The following is a 27,446-nucleotide window of genomic DNA, read 5'->3' on the forward strand; positions in this document are numbered from 1 at the left end:
TTATTCATTTCTCCCCCCCCCATTTTAAAATTGGGTTCATATTTGTGATACATTAGGATTCATTTTGACATAATTATAAATGCATTATAATTTGCTCTAATTCATTCCATGATACTTCCTGTTTCTGTCCCCTCCTCCCCCTTCCTTTTCCTCTACTCTATTGATCTTTCTGCTATTTATGTACAGGTTTTATTTTTTAATTAGTGTCTTGTGGATATACATAATGATGAGATTCACTGTAGTATATTCATTTATGCACATAGGAAAGTTAGATCAGATTACTTCAACTTGTTTTTCTTTATCCTGTCCCTTCTTTCTCTGCCTCAATACCTTTCCTCTACTCCACTAATCTTTCATCTATTTTTATGGAATTCCTCACCCATTTTTCTATTTTTTTCCTTTTAGACTAGCTTCCACGTAACAGAGAAAACATTTGACCTTTGACTTTCTGGGTCTCGCTTATTTCACTTAGCATGATAGTCTACAGTTCCATCCATTTACTAAAAAATGACATAATTTCATTCTTCTTTATGGCTGAGTAATACTCTATTGTGTATATATATATACACCATATTTTCTTAATCCATTCATCTGTTGGAGGGCAGCTAGGTTGTTTCCATAGCTTGGCTACTGTGAATTGTGCTGCTATAAACACTCATGTGGCTGTATACCTACAGTATGCTGATTTTAGATCTTTTGGATATATACTGAGGAGGAGGATAGCTGGGTCATATGTTGGTTCCATTCCTAGTTTTTTGAGGAATCTCCAAAACTGCTTTCCAGAGTGGTTGTACAAGCGTATAATCTTGACAACACTTATTATTATTTGTATTCTTGCTAATTGTCATTCTGATTGGAGTCAGATGAAATCTCAAAATGCCTTTGATTTTCATTTTCCTAATTGCTAGAGATATTGAATATTTTTCATATATTTTTTGGTCATTTGTATTTCTTCTTTTGAGAAGTGTCTATCTAGTTCCTTTGCCCACTTCTTTGGGGATTTTTTGGTGTTAAGTTTTTTGAGTTCTTTATATATTCTGGACATTAATGCCTTACTCTGAGGAGCAGGTGGCAATGATTTTTTGATTCTGTAGGCTCTCACTTCATAAGAGTTTTAATTTGATGCCATCCCACTTATTGATTTTTGGTTTACTTTCTTGAACTTTACGGTCCTATTAAGGAAGTTGGTTCCTGTGCCAACATGTCGAAGTGTTGGGTACGTTTTCTTCTAGCAGTTGCAGAGTTTCTGGTCTAATTCTTAGATCTTTGATCCACTTTAAGTTGACTTTTGGGCAGGGTGAGATAGGGGCCCAGTTTTATTCTGTATATATCAATATCCAGTTTTTTCAGTACCATTTGTCAAAAAGGCTATCTTTTCTCCAATGTCTATTTTTGGCACCTTTGTCTAGCATCAGTGTTTTAGTCAGCTTTTCCACTGCTGTGACTGAAAGACCTGATGAACAATTTAACTTATATGTGGTGCTGAGAATCGAACCCAGTGCCTCACACATGCTAGGCAAGTGCTCTACCACTGAGCCACAACTCCAGCCCCTGATGAACAATTTTAGAAGAGAAAAAGTTTATTTGGGGACTCATGGTTTCAGAGATCTCAGTTCATAGACAGCTGGTTCCATACCTTGGGGCTCAAAGTGAGGCAGGACATCATGGCAGAAGAGTGTGATAGAGGAAAGAAACTGGGGACATGCTGCCAGGAAGCAGAGCGAGTGAGTTCTGCTCAACAAGCACAAAATATAAACCCCAAAAGCACATCCCCAATGACCTACTTCTTCTAGCCATACCCCACCTGCCAACAATAACCACTTAGTCAATCCCTATCAGGAGGATTAAATCAATGATTGGGTTAAGGCTTTTGTGACCCAACCATTTCACCTCTAAACCTTCTTGCATTGTCTCACACATGAGCTTTTGGGGGACACCTACCATCTAAACCACAACAATCAGATAACTATATTTATGTGGATTTGTCTCTGTGTTTTCTGTTCTATTCCATGGGTCTTCATGTCTGTTTTGGTGCCAGTACCATGTTGGTTTTGTTACTCTAGTTATGTAGTATAATTTAATGTCTGCTATTTTGATGCTTCTAGTCTAGGACTTTTTGCTCTCTCTGTTCATTTCTATCATTTCTTATGTTATGGATTTTTTTTTCAAATTCTTTCAAATGTAATATATGTTATTTACAAGCTCCATGTGCCTGGATAGAGTTTACTTTAGAATTATGTGTGGTCCCACTCATTTGGATGGAAGACTACCAACTGAAAAATTTCTGTCTTGCAAAGGTACACTTTTCTGAAAGAACCTTCCAGCTCTTGCCTGAAGGATATAAACTTGGCTGTCAGAAAGAATGCTGATTCTTACCACCTCTTTTCATATGATGCTCTAACTTCACCCTCAGCTATGCTTGGAGAACCCAAGTCCTGTGAGTCTGGTGAATTCAGTCAATCTTCAGCTCATATGAAGAAGAGCAAGTTACCTGTCTATTTGGGGTTAGGGAGGAGATCTGCGTGTGCTAATAGCTTCAACTGATATCTCTATTTTTTAAGCCCACTTGTATCCCTGCCTTCCAAGACTGGTGGGGCCTCTATTTCTGATATTTTTCTGGGTCTCTGTAGCAAGTCTTGGTTAAATGTAGCCTTCTCCATTTTTAAGCTTAGATTTTAGCTTTCTGTTTCATTAACACACATATTATTTGTCTATTCACCTTCATTTCCAAAAAAATGAATTTCTTTTTTTTTTTTGCGGTACTGGGGATCAAACTCAGGGCCTTGTGCTTGTGAGGCAAGCACTCTACCAGCTGAGCTATCCAAAAAATGAATTTCTTATTAGGAATTTCCCAAATAACAAAGGAAGGAATTTTCTTTCCCTTCTCTTTGTTCTTCAGGGTTTGTTTTATTTTCATACTTCAGTGTCAGAAAGATAGAGTTTGGACAGGAAATAGAGATCAGTACATGAATACAACCTGCTGTTTGGGGCTAGAAGTCCTTGGATTGATTATTCACTAACGTACCTCCATGGAAGTGCTTGTTGATTAGCGTTGGGCTACTAAACTCTCTGGAGACCAACTCTCAGAATAAATTCCCCTTCAGTTGCCTTTTTAATTTCGACAAATGTTCATCATAACATTATAAGCATTCTTCTACTCACAGCTTATATTTAGAAAATAACTCTTTGTTAAAAATGATATTTTTGTCTTATAAATTTTTGCAAGTAGAATTAAGACAACGTTTTTTAAAAATGGAAAAAATACAATGTCACCACTTCAACATTTTGTGGATATACTTTGGAGACTACTCTTCTGAGACGTATAGAGCTTTGTTCATTTAAGATTTATCTGGTAAAGAAAGTGAATTAGTAAATTAGTCATTTAATATCTTCCCACAATAAAAGTCCAGGTCCAGAGAGTTTCACTGGTAAATCCTGTCATATGTTTATGGAAGAAATAATGCCACCTGTACACAAACTCTTTAGGAAAATAGAAGGGTAAGAAAAACATCCCAACTCATTTTATGAAGCAAATATTGCCCTCATAATAAAGCCAAAGACAGTACAAAAATAAAATAAAACAACTGCAGACAGAGCAAAGCAGACTTTATTTTCAATGTTCCAACCTGCTAGGGGATGCCTGAAGTTCTTTTCTCCCAACTTGGATCTCAAGCAGGGAGAAGTAATAGGTGCTGCTTGGGAAAGTTGCAGGGAGACTGGTTCTCAGACTAGTAAGAGATTATGGGTAAGGACATACAATAGACCATTAAAGGCTCCAAGGAGAAACTTATTTGGAAATAATGACACTTAAAAAGCAGTCATATCCCCAGGAATTAAAAAAAAGAGTTACAAACATGCCGTGGCAAGACACATGTCCAGAAAAGACCTTAGAAGACCTCTCTCCTTGGCCTGATCCAAAAACTTAGAGCAAAGACGGAGCTAATTAGTGAAAACTATCCCTGGCTAGTCTGCAATGACTGGGAAAGGTAATTGTTTTCTCAAATGTCCAATTTTCAGCAAAAAACCCCCACAAGGCATTGGGGGAAAAAAAAAACCCATATTAAAAAAAAAAAAAAAAAAAGAAAAACGATGCCTTTTCAAAGGAAGAAAACAAAGTGGCAGAAAATGTCTCTGAAGAATTATAGACATCAGACTTGCTAGACAAAGACTTCAAAACAACTGTCTTAAATATGCTTAAAGAACTAAAGGGAACCATGGACAAAGAACTAATGTATAAACAAAATCAAAATTCTAGAACTGAAAAATACAACAACTAAATTAAAAAATTCACAGGCTTCCAACACACTTGAATAGGCAGAAGAAAGAATCAAGGAACTTGAATATAGGACATTTGAAATTATCAAGTCTGAGGAACAAGAAGAAAAAAGAATAAAGAAAAGTGAAAAGAATCTAAGGAACTTACATGACACTATCAAGCAGATCAATACAAGCATTATAGGATTTATGGTAGAAGTGAAAGAAAGAGAGAGAGATTAGTTGAACAAATAATAGCAGGAAACTCCCTAAGTTTGCAGAAATCACAACTCTACAAATTCAAGATCAACCAATCCCAAGTATGATAAATCCAAAGAGATCTGCACCATGGTATTATGATCAAATTGTTGAAAGAAAAAGTCAAAGGATTTTGAAAGCAACAAGAGAAAAGCAAGTCATAATATATAGGGGGTTGTCAATGACATCATCAGTCAATTTCTGAGAAGAAAACTTGAAACCAAAAGGCAGTTGGATTTTATACATAATGTGCTGACAGAAAAACAAAAACCAAAGCTATCAACCAAGAATTCTATATCTGTCAAAACTGTTCTTCAAAAATGAAGAGGATATTAAAACATTCCCAGACAAATGAAAGCTTAAGCAGTTCATTATCACTACACTTGTCTTATAAGAAAAGGAAAAGGGAGTTCTTCAAGTTGAAATGAAAAGATTCTAGACAGTAACTTGAAGCCATATGAATATATGAAGGTTTCTGGTAAAGGTAAATACATGGGAAAATATAAAAAACAGTATAATTTTGTTTGCAACTCTGTTTTTCATGTTGTATAGGATTTAAGAGACAGGTTAATATGTCAATGGGCACACAATACCTAATTTGTGACATTGGTGACATAAAGTAGGAAGAGCTGTAAAAAAGAAGTTTTTATATATGAGTGTCGTTAAGTTGGCATTAATTTAAAACAGATGGTTAAAAGTTTAGGGTGATGTATGCAATTCCCATGGTAAACATAATGAAAATATCTACAGAATATGTGGAAAAGGAAATGGGAAGGGAAATGCTCTGGAAATGGATAGTGATGATGGCTCTCCAATGTAAATGTACTTAATGCCACTGACTACTACAATTAAAAAAGGTTAAAATGTAAATTTTATGTTTTATATATTTTTGTCACAATAAAAAATTAAAGGCTGAGTTGGGCTCAGAATCTGAGAAGGCTATGTAAAGAATTCATGCTGCCATGTAAACTTCTCAGTCACTTGGACCATACGACTCAGTAGATACAGTGCTGAAATGTCTACAATAGTTTAGGGATATTAGATTAAAACTTTGATAAGCCCCTAAAAGTGAATTTGTTAAGGCTTTAAGGATTTGGGAGCAAAGCTATGCTATTGTCTATATACAACTTCTGTCCTTTGAGAAATTGTTCCATCTTACTCTGGGCTCTAATAGAAACTAAATGCTTGAACACAAATTACCCTACAACCTGAGATGCCCATAGTATACTAGATACATTATGATCCAGCGAATCTTAAGTTTGTCCATACCAAGAAGCACTCCATCATAAAAGGATGTGATATATTTGAGATTAAGCTCTAACATGTCTTTGAAGGCAAAAGTAAACTGTGTGAACAAGTGGCCTAAACACCCACGATCTCCAGGACTACATTGCTTCCTACTGCTCAACTCAGATCTAAGCCAACAGTCCCTGACATGTTGAGAAAAATATCTGGGACTAAACTGCAGATAGTTCTGCATTTTATGGTGCAGAAAGTAGATAGCTGTAGCAGTATGGTCCTTCTCTATAGTGGTCCTGAAAGTAATAAAGGGAAATACTATCAGTGGGCTGAACTTGGAGCAGTTTTTCTTATTTTCTTTCTGTCTGAACAGAAAGGTATATGTATGAATCTATACTGACTAATGAGTGGTACCTGTTTGGATGAATGATCTGGAACTTGGAAAGAACATAATCAGAAAATTGGTGACAAAATCTGGGCATAAACTGAATGGACACCTACTGTGAAGATATGTATCTCATGTGAATACTCACTAAACAAGAACCTCATTAGAGGGTAATCATTCAAATCAAGCGGGTAAAATGATCTCCTCTATGAATGTCAGTCAGCCTCTCCCAATCTATTCTTATCCATGCCTAATAGATTCATGAAGAAAGTGGCAGTGGCAGAAAGAAGATTTGAATGAGCTTAGTAGATGAATTTTCACTCAGAAAAGGTCAATCTGGCTACAGCTATCACTGAGTGCCTAACTTGCCAACAGCAGAGACCAAAAATTAAATCACTGTTCCCTGGAGGCATCCATCAGTCATCAGGCACATTACATTTGGCCACTCATACCCAGCCCTAGTTTTCTCACTAGATACTCCTGGAAATCAATTTCCTTTCCTGTCTAAAATGCTTCTCTGAAAACCATATGGACTTATAAAACACTTCAATCAGCATCATGCTATTCTACACAGCATTTATGTAAACCCAGAAAAGAAATATATATTTTTTTACTATAAATAAGTAATGGGTTCAAGTTCATAATAAGAATCCACTAATGTTATGCTGCCCATTACCCTGAAGTAGCTTATCTGATGTAATAACAGAATAACCTTTTAATTATGGTAAAATACAAATCACGTAGTTTACCATTTTGACCATGAAGTATACAAGTCAATGTCATTAAGTATATTAACGATGTTGTGAAACCATCACCACTATCTGGTTCCAGAACTTTCTCATCATCCCCAAATAAAACCCCATGGCTATTAAATCCCAGTCGCTCCCATTCTCTCCACCCAGCCTCTATCAAGTAGTAACTGGTTTTCTATTTCTGTGGTTTGCCTGGGCTGGATATTTCATTACAAATCAAATTTTATAAGGTGCCCTTTTTTTTTTTTTTAACCTAGTTTGTGTTCAAGGTTCATCCATGTTACAGCATTGAAAAGGGCTTCGAAGACTCAATAATCATGCCATCTGGGTCGTTGGCAACACCTTGTAAGGCTAGATAATTTTTTCCAGGGTTTGGTATATATTCTAAATCAGTGACACTATTGTTTAGATAAGAGGAATCTCCCAAAAATTCAAGTGTGAGACAATGCAAGAATTTTCACTGATGAAATGATCAGATTTTGAGAGGTGTAACTTAGCCAGTGGATTCATTCACTGGTATGCATTAATCAGGTGGTAACTGTAGACAGGTAGGGTGTGACTAGAGGAAGTAGGTCAATGAAGGTACGCCTTTGGGGCTTATATTTTGTCCCTGGGAGCTGAACTTACTCTCTGCTTCCTGTCTGTTATGTTCTGAACTGCTTTCTTCTGCTCTGCCCTTCTGCCATAATGTTCTGCCTCACCTTGGGTCCAGAGCTATGGAGTCTGTCAGTCATGAACTGAACCTCTAAAACTTTGAGTCAGTATAAATTTTTCTTCCTCAAGGTTGTTCTTCTCTTTTGGTCACAGTGACCCAAAAGCTAACCCCAGGAGTGGGGTCATTGCTGTGAATAACCTGTATTCATTGCTGTTCAAAACCTTTGGATCTGGTTTGTGGAAGGAGTTGTAAGATGTTTAGAACTGGAAAAACTTTAGAATGTTGTAAGCAGTACTTAATGGATGATACCGGTAGGAGTTCAGAAGACCAGAATGCCCACAGGACTGTGGTTAGTAGACTGGGCTCGAGGTTTCAGAGGAGAAGGAGGACTCTATTAAAAATTGGACTAGAAGCTCTCATGTTACATTTGGGCAAAGAAGTTGTCTGTATTGTGCCTATGTCCTGAGACTTTCTGTGAGAAAGTCAATTTAAAGGTGATGAACTAATTAATCTGGCAGGGGAAATTTGAAGACAGCACAGCATTCAGGAGTGGCATGGATATTGCTAGTAGCCGTTAGCCAAGTTTGCAGTGATAAACAGGAACAAAAAGCAGAGTATAAAGATTTGAAAAACTTGCAAGTTAGCTAGAAAAGTGTAAATAAAGCTGGGGCCAAGAAAAGTGTGATTGTTAAGAGATTACAGTCACTAAACATGCTAACTACCTGCTAAAGAGACACTAGGAAAGACAGCTTGATGGCATCTCAGGAATTGGCAAGACCATACCCATCACAGGCTCAAGAATGTAAAAGTAAAAATTCCTCTGAGCACTGATCACTGGAGCACAGAGCTTGTTCAAGGGTCCTTGGAAGTTGTTTTGTTATGCTCAGCCACCCAGGCATTCAGAGGCTGCTGCAGTCATGGTCCTAGGAGACTTGGCTACTGCCTGAGATGGTAGCATACCTTGAGATCAACCACAGTGTGCTGGTTCTGCAGGAATGCAGGATGCTGGAGTCAGGGAGTCATGGAGGTGTCCACTGAAATTTCAAAGGAAGGCCTGGGAAGCCAGGCAAAGTGTAGCAGGGCCGAAGTCTCTGCAGGCTGCTCCCGACAGGATGACACATGAAGATGTGAGAAGTAAGTTGGAGGTGCAGTGGAGGCCCCTGAAATTAAGAGATACCAATAATATGAAAAGTATGCCTAGGGAAGCTGTGTGAATCAAGCAGAGATAGCCAAGAGAGAAGCCACATGAGCTGCAACCAGCGAGGCCACAGGGGAAGAGATACATAAGCCCTTTGGAGAGAACATCACAATACAATGTACCTGGACATGGAGCTACAGAATTTGTTTCCCAAGCTGAATTTTTATTGTTTTGGTCCCATCCCATCTTTCTATGTCCCTATCTCTCCCCTTTGGAATAGAGATGCTTCCTCTGTGCCATTATGTATTGGATATATATAACTTGCTTTTGATTTTCACACTCAGTCAATAGTTTGCCTTGAGTCTTGGATGAGATTTTGGACTTGGGCTTTTTTGGGGCAGTGCTGGAACTGTTAAGACTATGGGGACTCTTCAAAATGGTCTAAATGTATTTTGCATTGTGAGAGAAGTATGAGCTTTTGGGAGCTAGGGATGGAATGTTGTGGTTGAGATATGAAGTATCTCCCCCAAACTCTTGTGAGACAATGTGAGAATGTTCAGATGATCAGGTTATGAGAAGAATTAATCCACTGATATGGATTAACCAGGTGGTAACTGTAGGCAGGTAGGTTGTGAATGGAGGAAGTAGGTCAATGGAGGTATGCCTTTGGGATTTATATTTTGTCCCCGGGGAGCTGAGCTTGTTCTGCTTCCTTTCATGTTCTGAACTGCTTTCCTCTGCTATGCCCTTTTGCCATGATGTTCTGACTCACCTTAGATTCAGAGCTATGGAGTCTGCCAACCATGAAATGAACTTCTGAAACTGTGAGCCAAAATAAACTTTTCTCCTCTAATTTTTTCTTGTAAAGTCTTTTGGTCACAGTGACACACAAGCTCACTAAAATAGTGACAAATACACTGTCATGGTGGAGGATTCAAGGGGTGGGCTTGGGAGTAGATCTTTACTTTTAACTCTAGTGAAGCACATGCAAAATTTTTGCTTTCCATCTCTGTAATTTTCTGTTTTTTCCCAAAGAACAATTCTCCCACCAGGGCATACCAGCAACAGTTCAATTAAATTGAGGATGAGACAGTCACTTGACTATTTTGAGCTCTTTCTATTTAGTCAACACACCAAGAAGTGATTGATCCCTTCCAAGCAGAATGATTGCTCGCACTAAGCTGCTACACAATGGGAGAAGAGAGGAATATGAAAGGAACGAAGGAGATTCTTTGGAGATGTTACTTGGTACTTACAATTACCAGACTCTCTGATGTGACTTAATGGAAAACTACCATAATCCAACAGAAGTTGAAACTCTAATAGCTCAGATCCTTCAGGAATGCAGGTTTGGGTCTATTCAAAAGGCAAGGAAACACTACTAGCTGAGATGTTTACTAAAGGTGAAGGGAATATGAAACAGGTAACTAAAGAGAAGGAAGCTAGTTATAAATAGTAGCCATGACAATGTTACCAGTTGTAGATATAAGTACTTATAAGCATTTTCTGATGCATTTGTATATATATTAACCATTTTGGTTTTTTTTTTTGGACTTGAGAGGTAGCTTAGACATAGCTCAGTGGTAGGATGCTTGCTTAATATGTACAAGACCTTGGGTTTAATCCCTGGCCTGTTAATAGTAGATACCCTTACAACTTACTACTTATGTTTTGGAATGTCAAAGGGATAATGTGATCCACTAAGAAGAGGAATGGGCATTGCTCAAAGAAAATTCTTTATCCCCCTCTTGGGATAGAAGTGAGCTGAATTTGGTTGTGTGAGAGAAAGTTATCTTAAGGGCTAAAGCATGATTCTGTTGAAGGCTTTATTTGAAAGTTAATTATCAATAATATGATGTCAAGGAGATAAGAGCAGTTCTGGGGTGGTTTTATACTGTCAATTTCTGCTGCATTGGAACTACATTTCCCAGAACTCTTTCCTTTACAGTTCTGGTTTCAGTTGGCCAACTCTAAGAGGTACTCACTTTTGTTTTTTTCTTGTTCCCTGTAATTTTCCTGGATAATCGTGTGTCATCTTTTTTTCATATGATCTTATAATCAGTTAATCTGGATGAAAAAAATTTTTGACTATGTACTGAGGTCATGTTAAATGTCTACACATAAATTTAGGGTGAACTGATTTTTTTAGTAGGTTAAGTCTTCCTATTCAAAGAATAACATACTTCCTAAACATTCAAGTCTACCTTTATATTTCTCCCATATAAACTTTTTTTACATGAATCTTGCATATTTTGTTAAGTTTATTCTTAAGACTTTATCCTTTTGTTGTTTTAGTTAATGGGATATCTTCCATTATTTAAGTTTGAAGTTTGCTGTCTGTGATGGTTAATTTTATGTATTAATTTGACTAGGATATAATGTCCAGTTTGGTCAAACACTTGTCAACACGTTATTGTGAAGGTATTTTGTGGATGTGATTAACATGTACCATCTGTTGACTTTAAGCAGATTACCCTCAAAGAGGATGTGCCTCACCACTCAGTTGAAGCCTTAAGAGAGCAGAGACTCAGGTTTCCAGAAAAGGAGAAATTCTTCAAGACTCCAACATAGAAACTCTGCCTGAGTTTTCAGTTTGTTGGTCTGCCTTGCAGGTTTCAGATTCATACCAAAATCATCTATAACATTAACTGTTACTTGAATTTCCACCCTATAGATTTCAGACTTGCAAAGCCCCACAATCATGAGTCAATTCCTTAATATCTCTCTCTCCACACACACAATGTGTTTTGTTTCTTTGAAGAACTGTAACTAATATACTTCTCAATATAATAAAGAACACTGAAACAATTTAAGTTCTATCTTGAGATACTGCATGGTATGGTAGAAAATGCCTGGCTCTCAAATCTGTTGTTCAGTAGGGCAATTAATTAACTTACAGTCTTAGAACCTAATTCCTCATCTGTAGAACTGGGATAAAATTACCCAACTTATGTGGCTATTGTGTTAACATTGTATGTAGAATACTTTTATGGTTCTTTGTTCACATTAGGTACAGTCATCTACTATGATGAAGGGAAATATACCGTTAGGGTACCCACTTAGTGCTCCGAGTCTTATTAAATAACTTAATCATCTTGAGTCTCAGATGCTAGTAAATGTGACATAGTTATTTTATTTGGTACATACTAATATCACACCAATATCATCTTCTGGGCAATTAGATATACAAAGAATTCAAACATTACTTGAGGTTACTTCTTGCTACTTACCTAGCAGGTGTAGGGCAAGTTTGTTCCCATAGACCTACTTTCAATTTAGATACTAATAACTACCTATGAGGTTGTTGTTAGAAGTAAATGTAGTAACATAGATGAAAGTGCTCAGCATAATCCCAACTACATAGATGTTCAACATATCTTCCAGATGTTATGGGAATAATTAGTTTCAAAAATGTGCTGGATGAGTTGCTAAAGGGGAGCTTATTGTTTCACCACCCAGTGAAGACACAATCCACAAGACCACAGTGGGGAGTTATATTTCTTTTAACAATGAATAGCAGACAAGAATACAAAGGAGGTATAAAGTTTAAATGATAGAAAGAGATGCCATGGAAGATGATAAAAGATCTCATAGACTTTCGCCCATTTATCCAATCACATGCACCGGGTACCCCATTCTCATCATCAGCTGGAGACTATCCGGTAGTTTCCAAGGCTTGCCACCTCACTCATGGTCAGTCATTGCAAATAACTGAAAGACTGGATACCCTAAGAACTTAGCCAAATCAACAATTTTGCCAGCAGGGGAGAGTTTGTTCATTCTGAAGTAGCAGAGGATAGAAAGCATTAGAAACAGTTTCTGCTGAAAAGTTTTGACAGCTTGGGGAGAAATGTGACAATAGCAACATGCAAATTACATATCCAGCTTACCAAACAGGTAGAGATCGCTTTACCTTCTCCCGCTTTCTAAAAATATCGGAGGAGCTAACAAAGAAACACTTTTGTTTAGAAGGTCATGCATCTCCTTTTTTCCTTTGTCTTCTCGATATCATCCTTTTTTTGTTTTTTGTTTTTTTTTCATTGCATACTCTCACTTCTCTTTTAGTCTCGGATTTTTTCCAACCATTCAGGGACCCCATCCCCTAACCCCCTCTCACTGTTGAGTCTTGGTTCCCCTGTCTGCCCCGCAACCCCAGACGGTCCCAGGGCCTCACCTGTCAGGGGAACGCTGGAGCCCGGCCCCTCCAAGGGACTGGCAGTGACGTAGCGGGGAGGATGGGGCACCGCGAGGTCCGTTGACGTCACTGCCGCAGCGGTCCCGAACGCAGCCCAAGAACTGGAATTTTCAAGGAGGGAAAGCCGGCGGTGTCCTCGCGATCAGGGTTGAGCGCTACGAGTGCGCCACGTGCTTTGGGTTTCTGGTGTCGCTACACCGAAATGGCACCTCTGGAGCTGGCTGAGCCCACCCCATACCCTCAGTGCGCTCCAACTCAAGAGTTTAGAGCTGATGGGGATGCCCCCAAACCTCGGGGACTCATGCGCACGCGCCTTGGGTTGCGGGGAGACGGGATGAGAAGGGTGGGGGAGGAAGGAGAAGTGTGGTCCGGGACCCAGCGCTGGGTGCGGAACTGGACGAAGGCTGCTCGCACCCTTGGCCGCTAGCTGGTCTCCCTGGGCGCTGCGGCGGCAGCACGGGGCGCTGGGCCTGCGGCGCGGCGTCGTGACGTCACGGTGGCGGCGGCCGTGGTTGGCGCAGGGTCCGCGGCTGCAAAGTGTGAATGTGAAGTCAGGCTCCGGGGGAGGGGAGGGGCAGGGCTCCGGCGGCGGCTGCGGCCCGAGCTGGTCGCTGGTCCCTGGTCCCGAGCCCGCGCGCCCTGGGTCTGGCCGCTGGCTACAGCCGTCTTCCTTGCACCGCTCAGCTCCATCCTTGCTCGGCTGTCGGGAACCCGCACCTCTTGGCGGAGGAGCTCTGGGGCGGCGTTCCCTTTCGACTTTGCCTGTGCTGCTCCGGCTTGCACCCAGTCCCCCTAGCCTGCAGCCCCGCGCGCGGGTCCTGGTAACCGGCGCCGCGGTCGCCGCAGCTCCTTCCCGCCGGCGATCGGGGCGGAGGGCTGGGCTGAGGGAGGTGTGAGCGCGGCTTCCCGGTCCAGGGTCGGCGCGCGCCCGCCCTGCCCCCGCCTCGGCCCGGCGCCCTGAGCCGCGGCCCCCTCCCAGCGCAGGGGCCGGCGGCCGCGACAGGGCGGGCGCCGCGCGGAGGCAGGGCGGGCGTATTCAATGGAAGTATGTTACCAGCTGCCGGTGCTGCCCCTGGACAGGCCGGTCCCCCAGCACGTCCTCAGCCGCCGAGGAGCCATCAGCTTCAGCTCCAGCTCCGCGCTCTTCGGCTGTCCCAATCCCCGGCAGCTCTCACAGGTAATCGCCGCCGCCGCCGTGCTGCGGGCCCACACTTGGGGGCTTCTGGCTTTTGTTTCCCTCCGCCCACCGGCTTCACCTTCTTGACACCTCTAGCCGCTCACTCAGCCCGAGCTTTGTCCATTGTTTGGGGATTTCTAGGCTGGCCCCTCGATTCGAGAGCCTTATCTTTCTTTCCTTGTGATTGTCCACCCTCTGTTCTCTGGCCTCCTCAAACCCCTGGTGGGAATCTTCCGACCCTCCGCAGGCTAGTCACTCTCAGTGCCCAGAGGTTTAAGACTCTGGAATGACTTTGTTCTCCGTCCTCGACGTCTTGGACTGGAAATTGGGCCCTTATCCCTTAGCTGCGGCCCCTACCCCAAGAACACCTGTTCACCTCTGACACACCTGTCCCCCCGTAGCAATCCCCCCGCCCCGCACACACACCTGTGCCGGGTTCTGCCCCAGTTAAGGCGCTCCCCGTGGTGCTCGGATGGTCCTGCAGTTCTCTGAACAATAGGCCTAGGTGCCCCGTTGCCGCCTTCTCCCCTACTCCTTCGTTTCTGCAAATGGGCCTTAAAAGTGTTGACAGAGGAAGCAAGTCTGCAAAGTTGATAGCCACGAATCAGTTTTGTTTTAAATTTGATATAAAGGTTTTAGGAGAGAAACTCATTGATGAGCACTCAGAGGAAGACTTTGTTTGAGTGGTCCAATACCAGTTGCTCCTGAGAATTTGTGTTTTTTCTTTGGTGATGCCCTTGGCCCAACTCCTTAGTTCTGCCTAATTTTGGTTGCCAAATTTAGATTAGGGAGGCAAAAAGAATTTTGCTTTGTTTGCATGTGAACATGCTGTGTTTGCCTGCTGCAGTTAGTTCTGTGTTCATGGTCACTTTTTAAATTAAATATATTTATTTTCCCAATATTTATTTATTGCTTAATGTTTTCTTCTATGGGAGTCTATTTTCTAACTCCAGTTATATTCAAAGTATCTTGAGCAAGGTCTGCATTTTTCTTTTTCTTTCTTTCTTTCTTTTTTTTTTTTTTTTTTTTTTTTTTTTTACAGCTAGTGCGGACAGCACCTTTTGTAGATTTTGCTTATAAGTGTCTACTAAATATTTATCATTTATATTTTTGCCTAAATTGTTTGTAAAAGAGCAAGAGCCTATATTTGAGTTTATGAATTCTTTTTCATTTAAAACACTTCTTTCATAGTACAAGGTAGTATGCTAATGAGATCCATGTAGACTTGTAAAAATGACTAAAATATGAAGTGGCATTTCAAATAATATTACATTATTACTAATTTTGAAGGTTAGATCTGTGACCTGCGTTTTTAATATTACTTACAGCATTTTCAGCTTCCAGAATTAATGTTGAAGAAATATTAATTCATTGCTGAAAAAGGGTTTTAATAGTAGTAATTAAAGGTCTGTAATGGTGGCAACTTCTTTCAAATTTAACTATAATTTTACTTCCTCAGATTAGCAGGCAATTCTAAATATTATTTTACTTCCTCAGATTAGTAGGCATTTGACCCATTTCCATTATGACTAAATAAAGGCAATCACTGATCATTTATAAAATTATAAAATACATGTAACATTTTTGTGTTCCCTGAGGAGATGAATGAGAGGGAAGATTCCAAGGGATTTAAAATGAGGCTGATGCCAGAGGTGTTACCTGATGCCTTAATTAATCCACAGAGACCAAGTTCAAGCTCAACTCTATGTTGATTTAGTTCCTGGATTTGGATTTAAATGGGTAATAGAATGAAAAAAATATGACTGTGGCAGATAAAGCAAATATTATAGGCTTACACATCATATTTTGCTAATGGAAATTTAAAAAATTTCTAAATCCTAAAGTAAGTATAAAGGAACTTCTCAAACCCTGGACAGAAAATTTCCCAAATTAACACTGATACCAAACTTACCAGCATGCTGAGATGTATGTTTATCATTATCAAGTCTTGGCATATTATTTAATAATAAAATTTTTTATGTTGATATTGACTTCTCTGAGGATGGAAAGGAATTTGTAAGAGAAAAAAGGGATTAAGAAACCTTGGAATCTTATTTAGGACTCTATAAAATAAGTATTTGGTTGACTCAAAAGCTTTCTTTACCCTTGAATATTTAGTTCCTAAACCATAGGTACAGAAATTATAAGGTGTTTAGGCAGTTTTATAATTTTATTTAAGAGACTTAAAATCATTTTTAATACATTAAGTAGAATATTTTAATTTTAATTTTTTATATTAAAATTGGTTCAAAACTAGCAATCCTTTTCAGTTCTTTATTTTTGCCACAATTTTGGAGCTCAGTTCATAGCAAGTGCTTATATTTGTTGAATGAGTGAATAATTTCCTTACCTCTGACCGATCATCAATTTTAAATATGAAAAAAAAATTAGGACATCAAAGTAGAACAGTTATTTATTTATCCAAAATTTGGTTTAGAACTTGTTACTGCAGACTATAGATCCAGGAAAAAAAGCAGAAAAGACTCCAGGCCACCAAAATAGAATTGGAGATACTCTCAAAGTTTCTTAGATTTAGACAAATATTTCAAAGTGGGAAATTTGAAGTGGAATGAGAGGCAGCTACAGGCCATTTGCACTGAGACCAGAGGAAGTGACAGCAGACATACCAAAAGCTAGGGATGATAAGTAATACTTTTTGAAGCCTGTGAAGTTTTAAAAAGATACCTTGGGAACATTCAGTTTAGGGATTGAGTGTCAGCCACTAAGCATTGATATAATAATTATTTGACTAATAGTTATTAGTCAATATTGCCTACTAGAGTCTGTTTTTAAAAGTTGAAAGATTTGTATTTTAAATAAAAAAAGATTTTCATACCAAACAGTTTAAGTGTTGGTGCTTAAATGGACATAGCTGAATTATCTGGAAAATTCATTTATGTGGAACACTAACTTTTCTAAGGATGCCAGGTAAATGAGGCATTAACTTTTTGTTTCCAGTCAGGTTGTATACTACCTTTGCAAATGGTTAATGTGAGTTTTTAAAATTATTTGACTAGTAAAGATAATAAATGAACCCTGAAATATTTACTGTTGATAGCTGAATTCATTTCATACACATTTGTCTTTGAGAACCAAGTGTGTTCTTGGATAAAAAAGAAAACTATCGTGAAGACAGAAATGGGTCTTGTTCATCACTGGTGCTTCACATAGATAGATGCTCAGGAAATGTGGTTGTTGAGCTAATGTATTGATAGGTATGCCAGAGTACTGCACTTAGAGAATTATTTCAGTCTGATTTTCTGTGCACTGGAAACAAAATCTTATTTAGGTTAGACATTTGAGGTTTAATTTTTAAACTATATCATTAAAAAAGTACTGAACAAAATATTTGAACTTAACATGTAATATTGTGCTTTTAATACCATAATAAACCAAATTTGATTTTGAATTCAGCATTTTTTTAAAGAAACTATATCAAAAATATATATTTGCAAAATACCTATGAGACTCCTTTTATTAAGTGTGAAAAAATGTAAAGAATATGTAGTTTAAGAAAAAAATTCTAGTGCTTGCCTCTCAAGCACAAGGCCCTGAGTTCGATCCCCAGCACCGCAAAAAAAAAAAAAAAAAAAAGAAAAAAATTCTTTGTGACCCTGCCATTCCTAATCAGGTTTTCATTTGTATGCCTTCCTTATACATAAGAATTTCCTTATGCATAAAAACTCCTGTTTTTAGCAGTGTTTGTAGTATAGGATAAATTATGAATGTTCCCCTTGAACCCAAAGTCCCTTGAATAAAATTGGTTTCCTCTTCAAGAAGCTTGCAGGATTATGATGGGGAAGAAGGTAGGATTATATGTGGTGTAATTATTGTATTGGTGTTACCAAGGTATGATGAGACTACAAGGTAGGTACAACAAAATTTCAGGGATAAATCAGAGTTTACCTTGTGTGAGACTTATGCTAAGAACCTCAGGTTAAGCAGATGTATCTAGACAAAATTGGTCAAATGCAGGAGGGAATAGGAGAGAGGATGGCTCATGTAGGTATGTATTACATAGATTAGCACTATGCAGTAGAACCCACTGTGATGATGGGCATGTTCGCTATAGTATCCAGTATGAAAGTCACTGCCATATGTAGGTAGTGGCCACTTGAAATTTGGCTAGTATGCTAAGGAAGTAAATTTTTAGTTCAGTTTTATTTAAGTAGCTACATATAGCTAGTAGCTACTGTATTGCAGAGCAGATGTATAGATCATTACTTAATGATCATTGGAGGGATGTCAGGTTGATCTGTCAGCAACACATTTACCAAATGTTGAATAGAAATTTGTTTTTAGGTTTTGTTGTATGAAAAAATTAATAACTTCATATTTGTTTGATAAGGTCTTTAGAATCACTAGGTTGGGCCAGGTGTGGTAGTGCACGCCTGTAATCCCAGAAGCTCTGGAGGCTGAGGAAGGAGGATCACAAGTTCAAAACCAGCCACAGCAACTTAGTGAGGCCGTCTCAAAATTTAAACACACACATACACACACACGTATACATACATACATGAAAGGGCTGGGGATGGGACTCAGTGGTTAGATGCCCCTGGGTTCAATCCTCAGTACCCAAAATAATAATAATAATAACAATAACAACAACAACAGTAAATATAAATAATAGAATCACAAGATTGGGTCAAAAGGTAAGAACATTTTTTTTGGCTTTCTCAAAAGGCTCTATCCTTTTAAATACCACACTGAATGATCATATCCCCTTTATGTCCAGTCATATATTATCTTACATTTTGTTACTTTAGTAGATGTACTATGGTACTCTGAGTTTCTTGTAAATTACAGTAAGTGAGAGTGTGTGCTTTCAGAAATATTGTTTGTACTATTTTCATTTCTTCTTCCCTTTTTTTTGCGTTTCTTCTTCCTTTTTTTTTTTGCATTTCTTCTTTTGTGAAATCTCATTTGCATATTCTGTACTTTATTAATGAGGGCACTTTTATATCCACCATCAGTTTGTAAATGTGCATTATTCCAAATTACTGTTACCATTATAGTGGCCTTTTCATAAACCTGCGTATGGAAGCTGATAACAGGGGATAGTGTGTGCATTTGATGGTTTCCTTTGCAAGGGACCTGTGCCATTGATTTTTGTAACTGACATTAAAAGTGTTCCTGCTTATAATTTTCTTTAGCAGGACTTTTGGATTGTTGCTCCATACCTCCACCTGCTGGTAGAGATGGTTCTTCATTTTCAGAATATGATGGCTAGAGGAAGAAGACCAAGACAAGGCAGGGCAGAGCAGAGCAGAATATGAGGACGAAAGATACATTGTTAATTGAAGAACTGCGTTTCAGCAAAACCTACACTATTTGGAGGTTTGGATAAACCAAACTCCAGCTCAGGATCATATAACGTACATGGCAAGAGGTACTTTATAAAGATGCAGTATCTTGCTTCAGTAATAATTATTATTTGTTCTGTTTTGGGAGTGATTTCTACATGTCAGATACTTTAATTGGTGTTTCAGATCTTTATAAAACCTCTCTCTTCTATTTTTACCACATCTGAAAAGAGTGTTACTTCAGAGCGTAGAAAAAGAACCAAGAGCTAGAAATAATAGGGAAATGTAAAGGGAGAGCTTGTGTTTGACCACACTAGTAGTCAGAGAAGTGCATACTAAAGGAATACTTCAAGAAAGTATTACAGTGTGTTAGATAGTTTAATTGATGATTTTCATCTTTATAAAAAATTCTCTGGTTGGCGGTATTACTCCCATTTTTACCAAGGAGTAAACTGAGCTTTAAGACATACCTTGTTCAAGGCATCATATGAACTTTGAGATGGGCTTCTCACATTTGAACTCCCTCACTTTTAATCTGGCCTTCTTTACTTTCAGACTGATAAATTTTTAAAAAGAGAGTGTAAAACTGTGTGTGGTGGCTCACACTTGTAATTCCAGCAACTTGGGAGGCTGAGGCAGGAGGATCACAAGTTCAAGGCCAGCTTCAGCAATTTAGCGGGGCCCTAAACAACTTAGTGAGACAGTGTCCCAAAATAAAAAAAAGGACTGGGGATGTGGCTCAGTGGTTAAGCATCCCTGGTTTCAATCCCTGGTACCAAAAAAAAAAAAAGTATATAACTTGAAGGTTACACTTTGTAATACTGGTAAAATTATACATTGTTGTTTTTATAAGTTTTCTGAAGAGCAATTTGGCAACTGAAAATTTTAAAAAATGAATACTTAGAAAATTAATGTTCTGCTTGGTAATTTACTTTTGGGAATCTATCCTGAGCAAATTACTAGAAATGTTGACAAAGATTAATCTTCAAGGATATTCATTCTGTTATTCCTTATTGTTATGGAAAATTGGAAACAACAAATAATTTGTAAATGTTGTGTAGTCTTTCTTGTGGAATATGATATTTGTATTATTTCTGTATTATGTAACCACTTAAATACTTTGAAGAATTTAATGGATGTAAAGTAACAGTTTGCAAATAGCTAAATTAATTTTAATTGTTTTTATTCTTCTCCTATTCTATAACCACTAAAGTGCTTTGAAGAATTTGAAGATTGTTTAATCACATGGTGAAATGCTTACAGCATAATTAAGAAAATACCCGCCAGGTATTTACAGATTATCACAATTTTGTCACATGATATGCATACATATTCATATCATACATGTTTGCAAAAAGAAAACAAAAGCTAGATGTATTCCAAAATGCTAACTGAAACTTTCTCTGGATGGTGAAATTTTAAGTAATTTTTAACTTTTTCTTAAGAATTTTACATAATTTTATCGATTTTCTTCTATTAATAAGAATCTCTAACCAAAATAATTTAGGAATATAAAGTCAAGCCAGTTGTATTTGGACCAAGATCTCCAAAGAAGTGGGAGCTGTCATGATTATAAATTCCCAGTTAGGGACGATGGAGATAACAGTTTGAAAGATACTTGGATGAGAATATTGTCAAGGGATTTGACTCTTCTGGTTCTTTCCAACTGATTCCTTCCAACTTCACTATTCTCCAAGTTTTGGGGCAATTCATTTAATATGCATGACAGACATAAGGTATAGCTCCAATAATTATCAAGATGTTTCATCCACCATGGGAGATGTTGGGAAGTAAAATGGTACGGTTAGTGTTTTAAAGAAGAGTTGCACAAAGACAGCTGGTGAAGAGGTCTTGTCTAGTTGGACCAGGTGGAAGGAAGGGAAATAAGAAGTGAGGTGTTAGGTCCTAGGAGCTAATCTCCCTTGGAAGGTAAAAAAGATTCCTGCTTTTTGGTTTGGGAGACCAGGTAGATTATGAAGCAAGCATCAAAAATACAGAGACAGGGTCTGGCTAAGTTTTTTAGGACCTCGCTAAGTTGCTGAGGGTGGCTTTAAACTCGTAATCCTCCTACCTCAGCCTCTCAAAACAGCTGGGTTTACAGGCCTGTGCCACCATGCCCAACTCATCTAAATTTCAATATTTGTGATATATTTTCTGGTGTGTTGTTCAAATCACCAGTCCCCACCTCTTGAAGTTTCTACCACCTTTTAATAGTAGTGCCATGTTGGGGTCCAAGCTTTTTACCATGCAGACCTCTGGGGGGGGGGGGGCATGTAAGACTCAAACTATAGCAGGAATACTGAGAAACTTCATTTATGAATTTAGTAGATGGTAATGTTTTATTTTAGTAGCATAATCCATTTTTTTTCTGAATTACTTGCATAAATCAACAAAGTGATCCATAATCCAAATTATTTTAATGCTTTGTTAGATAGCATCTGGATTTGATTTTCCTTCCATTTTCATGGAATTGCTGACACCTCCTCTTGAAAAAATATTTGATACTCAGTGTTTAGAGTAAATAACTCTTTGAACATATATAAATATGTGTACATATAGTTTCCATACTGGGGATCAAACCCAGGGCTTTGTGCTTGCTTCGCAAATGCTCTACCACTGAGCTAAATCTTTAGCCCTTCAATAATTTTTTTTTTTTTTTTTTTTTTTAAATTTTGAGACAAGAACTCTCCTAGTTGCCCAGGCTGTCCTCAAACTTGTGATCCTCTTGTCTTAGTCTCTGAGTAGCCAGGATTACAGGTGTGTGTCACTGTGCCTGGCTCAACATGAATATTTTGAACTGTGCTTTTGGCTCCTTAGATGATGTTAGACCTCAAGACAGTTCTTCACCATAAGTTTAAGAAAGTGTGAGAATTAAGGTTTCCTTTTTAAGAAGTGACAGAAAAGAGGAAGAGGTGGAGGGGGATAGGAGGCAGAGGTAAGGGAAAATCAGCATGCTGTGTCAGCAATGGTTCTAGAAAACTGTACTTTTGGAAATTAAGGACCTAATAATCTATTTCCCTGAAACATTCCATGCTCATGTCTTCTAGGAGTTGCATAACAGTCTGTATACTACTGGTTTTCTGTATTCTGCTTTATTGCTGTATTTTACCATTCTCTGAAGTTACACAGAAATAACTTATCTGTCAAAATTTTCTCTGGTTTTTGATTACTCCTAGTCCTGGATCTCCATACTTCAGCTCTCTTGTTCTTTGGGAATGGAATCAGGATATCAGTGCTTGCAAGGGACCATATAAATAATTCCATTCCCAGCATTTTAAAGATTTAGTGGCTGATGATCAGCAGATTATGTAATTTACCTAAGGTCACACAATTAGAAAGTGGAGAAGATTAGGACTGTAAATTTAGCTCTGCCAACTTTTAATCTGTTGCTTTTCTCACTATATCCCCTGCTTCCTTGTAAAAGGATTGATCTATAGGATTTAAGTGGCAATCTTTCTTTAATGAACATTATTCCTTGAGTGGTGTGTCTCTTTTAGTACATTGAAAGCATCTGTTTATAGATTAGTAATTATTTGGAAAATATTAGAGTACAAACACACTCAATTCTGAAATCAGCTGAGTTACTTCTAATTAAAATATAATCAGAAATAAAGTAAAACTGTTCTTGAAATTATAATGGACCAGTTGGAAAGATAACATTTGATTTGTTGAAATGTTATTTATGTATAATGTTATAAGGAATGACTTTATGAAAGATGTATCTCACCTGCATTTTAAAATTAACTGATGAATGAAGCCTTTTTCAATTTGGGGAATAAGATAATATTCCTGATACACAAAGAGCTCACTCTGGCATTTTATGTGTTTTCTGTGTTTGAAGTAATAAATAGTGAAACTTTTTGGTAATTTAAAAACTTTCTTCATTTTGTTTTTTGCATGAATTCTTCATAGTAAACATTGTTTTAAGAAAAACAATGAAGTTATTCTAAAAGTAAAAAGATTATTACTTTTAACAAAGGCAGTACAATCAAATCCTTAAGAAAAGAGACTGTGCACTAGATAATTGGCAGAAGATGCAAGCATTTCTAAGAAGAAACAAATGTGGAAAACATACACAGCATCTCTAATAACGAAGTGCACATAAAAGATTTGAGTGTGGATGGTAGAGGAATGCTTCATATTGGCAAACACTAACAAAACCCACTGTTAGTAAGGATGTAAGAAAATGGATTTTTCTTACATATGGAGTTGTAGCATCATTTGATTCAACCATTTGAGACAACAGTAAGTTTATTTTGTGTAAATGAACATTTTAAGTTGGAATATTAACCTTTCTGCAGCTCTGGAATTTGTCCAAAGGAGGAATTGTAAAAATTTGATAATATGTGCATAAATTTTTGGTAACATTTGTAACATTGGTAATGATATGTAAATTTATTTCAGTGTTCATCAGTGGGGGATTGGTTAAATTAATGGTATTTTATTTCAGCAGAAAACTATATCCAGTAAAATAATGCCATATAGCCAAATTTGTCATGGGAAAATGTACATAACAATTTGAGTGGGGGAGAAACTAGTTACAGAATGTCACATTGCATTAGCTTCTTAATGCAACTTTATATATGATGTGTATTTGTATATAAAATCATGGAAAAAAATTACATATACCAATGTATGAATACATCCAAATCTTTAAGTTTGTTCCATGTACTGTTAACATGGGCTATCTCTGGGTAGTGAGATTTTGGGTAATTTTTACTAGTTTGTTCTTTCATAATTTTTGTTAAACAATGAAAATATATCATTCTTTTGTAATCGGAAATCAACAGCAGTTTTTTGAAACCTTCCCATTTTAAAAATAGTTCATATCAGTTAGAATATCATTTAAGTAGAATTTTAAAATTAGTAAGAGACTGCGGTCTAGTTAGTTAATAATTTAATCAGTGCAATATGTGAAAATGGGTTATTCACTTCTGTGTCCCTATGTGCCTGGCACATAGTATGTATTCAAAGGTGTAGCTTATTAAAATGAAAGTTTTAATATGTGAAGAAATACACTGTATTTTTAATGAAAAATGAAGAAAAAGTGAGTATGTGGTGGCTAGTTTACAAATTTTGCCTACTTCAAAGTTCTCAAGCATTGTTTATGGGTTAGAATCTTAGTATCTTAGAATACTAACTTTAGGAGAGACCGTGGAGATTGATCCCCTCAACATACAGGTGAATAGAAGTTAAAAATAGAAATCCCTTCTATTGAACAGGTCAGGTTTTGACTTTTCATTGTTACTTGATCATTTTTGAAATGGGATGACCACTTTATAAGGTAATCCATTGTGGTGTTGAATAGTGTGGTGAGTTGAATAGTGTTTACCAAAATTTTATGTCCAGCAAGAACCTCAGAATGTGATGCTTATTTGGGATAAGCATTTTTGCAGTTGTAATAAAGTTAGATGAAGTTGTATTGGATTAGGACAGTATCTGAATTCAACGACTGGTGTCTGGACTCTCAGAAACTCAGACACACACAAGGAAGAAGCCCATGTGAATGCAGAGGGAGAGATTGGAGTGATACAGCTATAAGCCAAAAACAGCAAGGATTGCTGGAAGACAGCAGACACCAGGAAGTAGCAAGGAATATTTTCCTCTGAAGAAGCAAGGCCTTGTGAACACCTTGATTTTTAACTTCCAGCCTCCAGAACTGTGAGAGAATAAATTTCAATTGTTTTAAGCCACCCAGCTTGCAGTATATAATATAATATATATTGTAATATATAATATATATTGCAGTATATAATAGTTGTCCTAGAAAACAAATATAAATGGCTTTGATTTAAATTTTTATGTTCATACTTCGAATCGGCAGACACTTACTGAACAGTGTTTATGTACTAGGTGCTCTGCTGCGTGTTATAAAGATAAGTAAGACATGTTCCTGTTTTTATTCTTGGTGTTTTGTCCAGTAGGAAAAATAGCAGTGCAAATACATAATTATAATACATTTTGATACATTTTCTCCTTAGGATAGTGTATGAAGTTAAGTAATGGTACTCAGAATTGGGAAACTATGAGCTGGTAAGTTTTTGTTGGATGAGTCCTAACTTTTGTATATTTAAAATTTCATTTTATAATCCCACCTTCCCCTCTATCCCCTTTCTGACATGGCCTCTGTGACACTGAAGCTCTCATAATTTATAAGTTTATGTAAGTCTCATTTAAGAATGCACTGAGGTTTAGGACAGTACATTGCCCACAGCAACACAGCTGTAAGTGGTGTTTCTAGGATTTGAACTTAGATCTTTTTCTAACTTGAGCTGCTCTGTGCTGAGCTGGTGTGGAGGCCGATGCTTTTGGTGAGTGGGAGGTATAAATCCAGAATTAGAATAGGAGTCTTGTCCTTTTGGAATAGAAATAGCAAACACTTATTATTTGTTTCTATAAGAAGAACTGGGTGATGTTTGTTAAAAGGAACTTTAAAAAGTAACTTGACTTTTTTTTTTGGACTAGAATTAATATATGCTTGTTATAAAAATACATGGAATATACAAAAAAAAGGGAGAAACATCATCCATAGTCCTGCTAATCACTATTAACATTTTAGAATATTTTAATCCAATATTTTTTCTTTGCAGTAAAGAAATATCATGATGGTCATCTTTATACATAAATCTTGAATTTTGAAATAATTTCCTAATGTAATTGCTAGATCAAAACATATGGTCAGATTTTCCACAGAGTGATGTCAATTTATATTTCCACAAGTAGTGCTTGAATGCCTTTTTTGCCCTGCCAATATTTTTAGTTTCCATTTCTTGAACTTTTGTTGTTACCTGTGTCTTATGTGACTTATTAATATCTATTGACTGTTTTTATTGGCAACTTTGCTTATCAGTCAACTTTTGAATTATATTAAAAATGAGCATTTTGTCATATTTATGCCAAACATCCAGTTTTGTCCCCTTAATTAAAGGGTATCATATTTATACTGATAAACCTTTAATAACTTTTAGTTCTCTTTAATGATATAATGGGAGAAGTTTATTATTAATAAAAGTTTTCAATATTTTAAAATCTTTCACATGTAAATTTATCTTCAGCATGGATTCAGTAATGATCTTTTTCATTTTAATAGTTGCAACAAACTATTGCCTGTCTCTATGTATTTTCAATAAAAAAGGAAGATGACAATATGAATATGTCTCCTATAACTGAGAACATGAAATTGGAGGAAAAAAATTTATGCTTGGGAAAATATACTGAAAATGAGGGGCCTGAGAATTTACAAATGTACTGCTGAAGCACTGTCACTTTAAGGCAACTGGCACCCACGGTTCTTGGCAAAAAATCTTTTTAATTTTGTGATACCTCCAATTTTAGAGTAAGAAAAATGAAAAAATAGAACCCATTTTAAACAGCTTTTCTAAAATCTTCAATTTTTTGAAGAGAATTTATATCTTACATTAAAAAGCTTTTTTAGTGGCTTATATTATTAACATAGAACAAGATAATCAAAGATAAAGGCAGACAGAGCATAAGTTACCTGAAATATGTAGAAACAACTTTTTTTAGTTTCATTATTGTATCACACTGAAAATATTTTATATTCATTTTCATAGAAAATTTTTCTGGAAGTGACTTTGAGGATTTTGTGGTTGGACTCAGGTCATTCCATTTGAGGTTTAGTTTTAATAACGTTGCAGAGGTTTTCCACCCTCTTTTCCTTATCAGCAGTGTTTTAAAATGTCTTATTTTCATGTTGGGATGTGTTAGACCAGGAATCAAGCGAGCTGTGCAAGAACATAAAAATAAACTTTTAGAATTGTATTTGTATTTATTTAAAAAAATTTAGATCCTAATTTTGTTGCATAGAGCACACAAAAGTATGTGTGTATAATTTATAAATAAATGCGTTCAAAACTTGGAGAATGGTGCCTCAGAACTTCTTGATTGCTATGAATTTTTCATCTCTCTCTCCAAAGCAGGCAGAGGTTAGGGTGGAGTGGGCTTGCGCGAAGCCCAAGGAAAAATATATATATAACATTTCAAAGGGTTCTTGGAGTCTACTCATTATACCCCTGGAATACCTGGATTCCCATTTATCCATAACCTTTCTTGTCTTCTGAGTCCAGTTA

General features: G+C 37.2%; 2 protein-coding genes across 12 annotated transcripts in view; one reads left to right on the forward strand and one right to left on the reverse strand.

Moving 5' to 3' along the window:
* The window catches only part of Dnajc5b (DnaJ heat shock protein family (Hsp40) member C5 beta), a 212,686-nt gene extending 198,080 nt beyond the window's left edge, over nt 1-14,606 (reverse strand). For 2 of the 3 annotated variants that reach the window (XR_007107157.1, XR_007107156.1), the window contains exons 1-2: nt 12,856-14,408; nt 8,504-8,703 (exon numbers count right to left, since the gene is read on the reverse strand). The gene's annotated coding sequence lies outside the window, so the exon portion shown is untranslated. Of the gene's footprint in view, nt 1-8,503; nt 8,704-12,855; nt 14,409-14,479 lie in introns of those variants that run through there. The other variant, XM_047540824.1, reaches the window with a different exon arrangement.
* Pde7a (phosphodiesterase 7A) overlaps nt 13,416-27,446 on the forward strand; it is a 108,274-nt gene continuing 94,243 nt past the window's right edge. For 8 of the 9 annotated variants that reach the window (XR_007107145.1, XR_007107146.1, XR_007107147.1 and 5 more), the window contains exon 1: nt 13,416-14,053. Coding sequence is in view for 1 of the 9 variants with exons in the window: in XM_047540775.1 (XP_047396731.1) it covers nt 13,916-14,053 (138 nt within the window). In the remaining 8 variants the exon portion in view is untranslated. The remainder of the gene's footprint in view (nt 14,054-27,446) is intronic. The other variant, XM_047540775.1, reaches the window with a different exon arrangement.

Source organism: Sciurus carolinensis, chromosome 1 (assembly GCF_902686445.1).
Source record: "Sciurus carolinensis chromosome 1, mSciCar1.2, whole genome shotgun sequence".
Classification (NCBI taxonomy): Eukaryota; Metazoa; Chordata; class Mammalia; order Rodentia; family Sciuridae; genus Sciurus; species Sciurus carolinensis.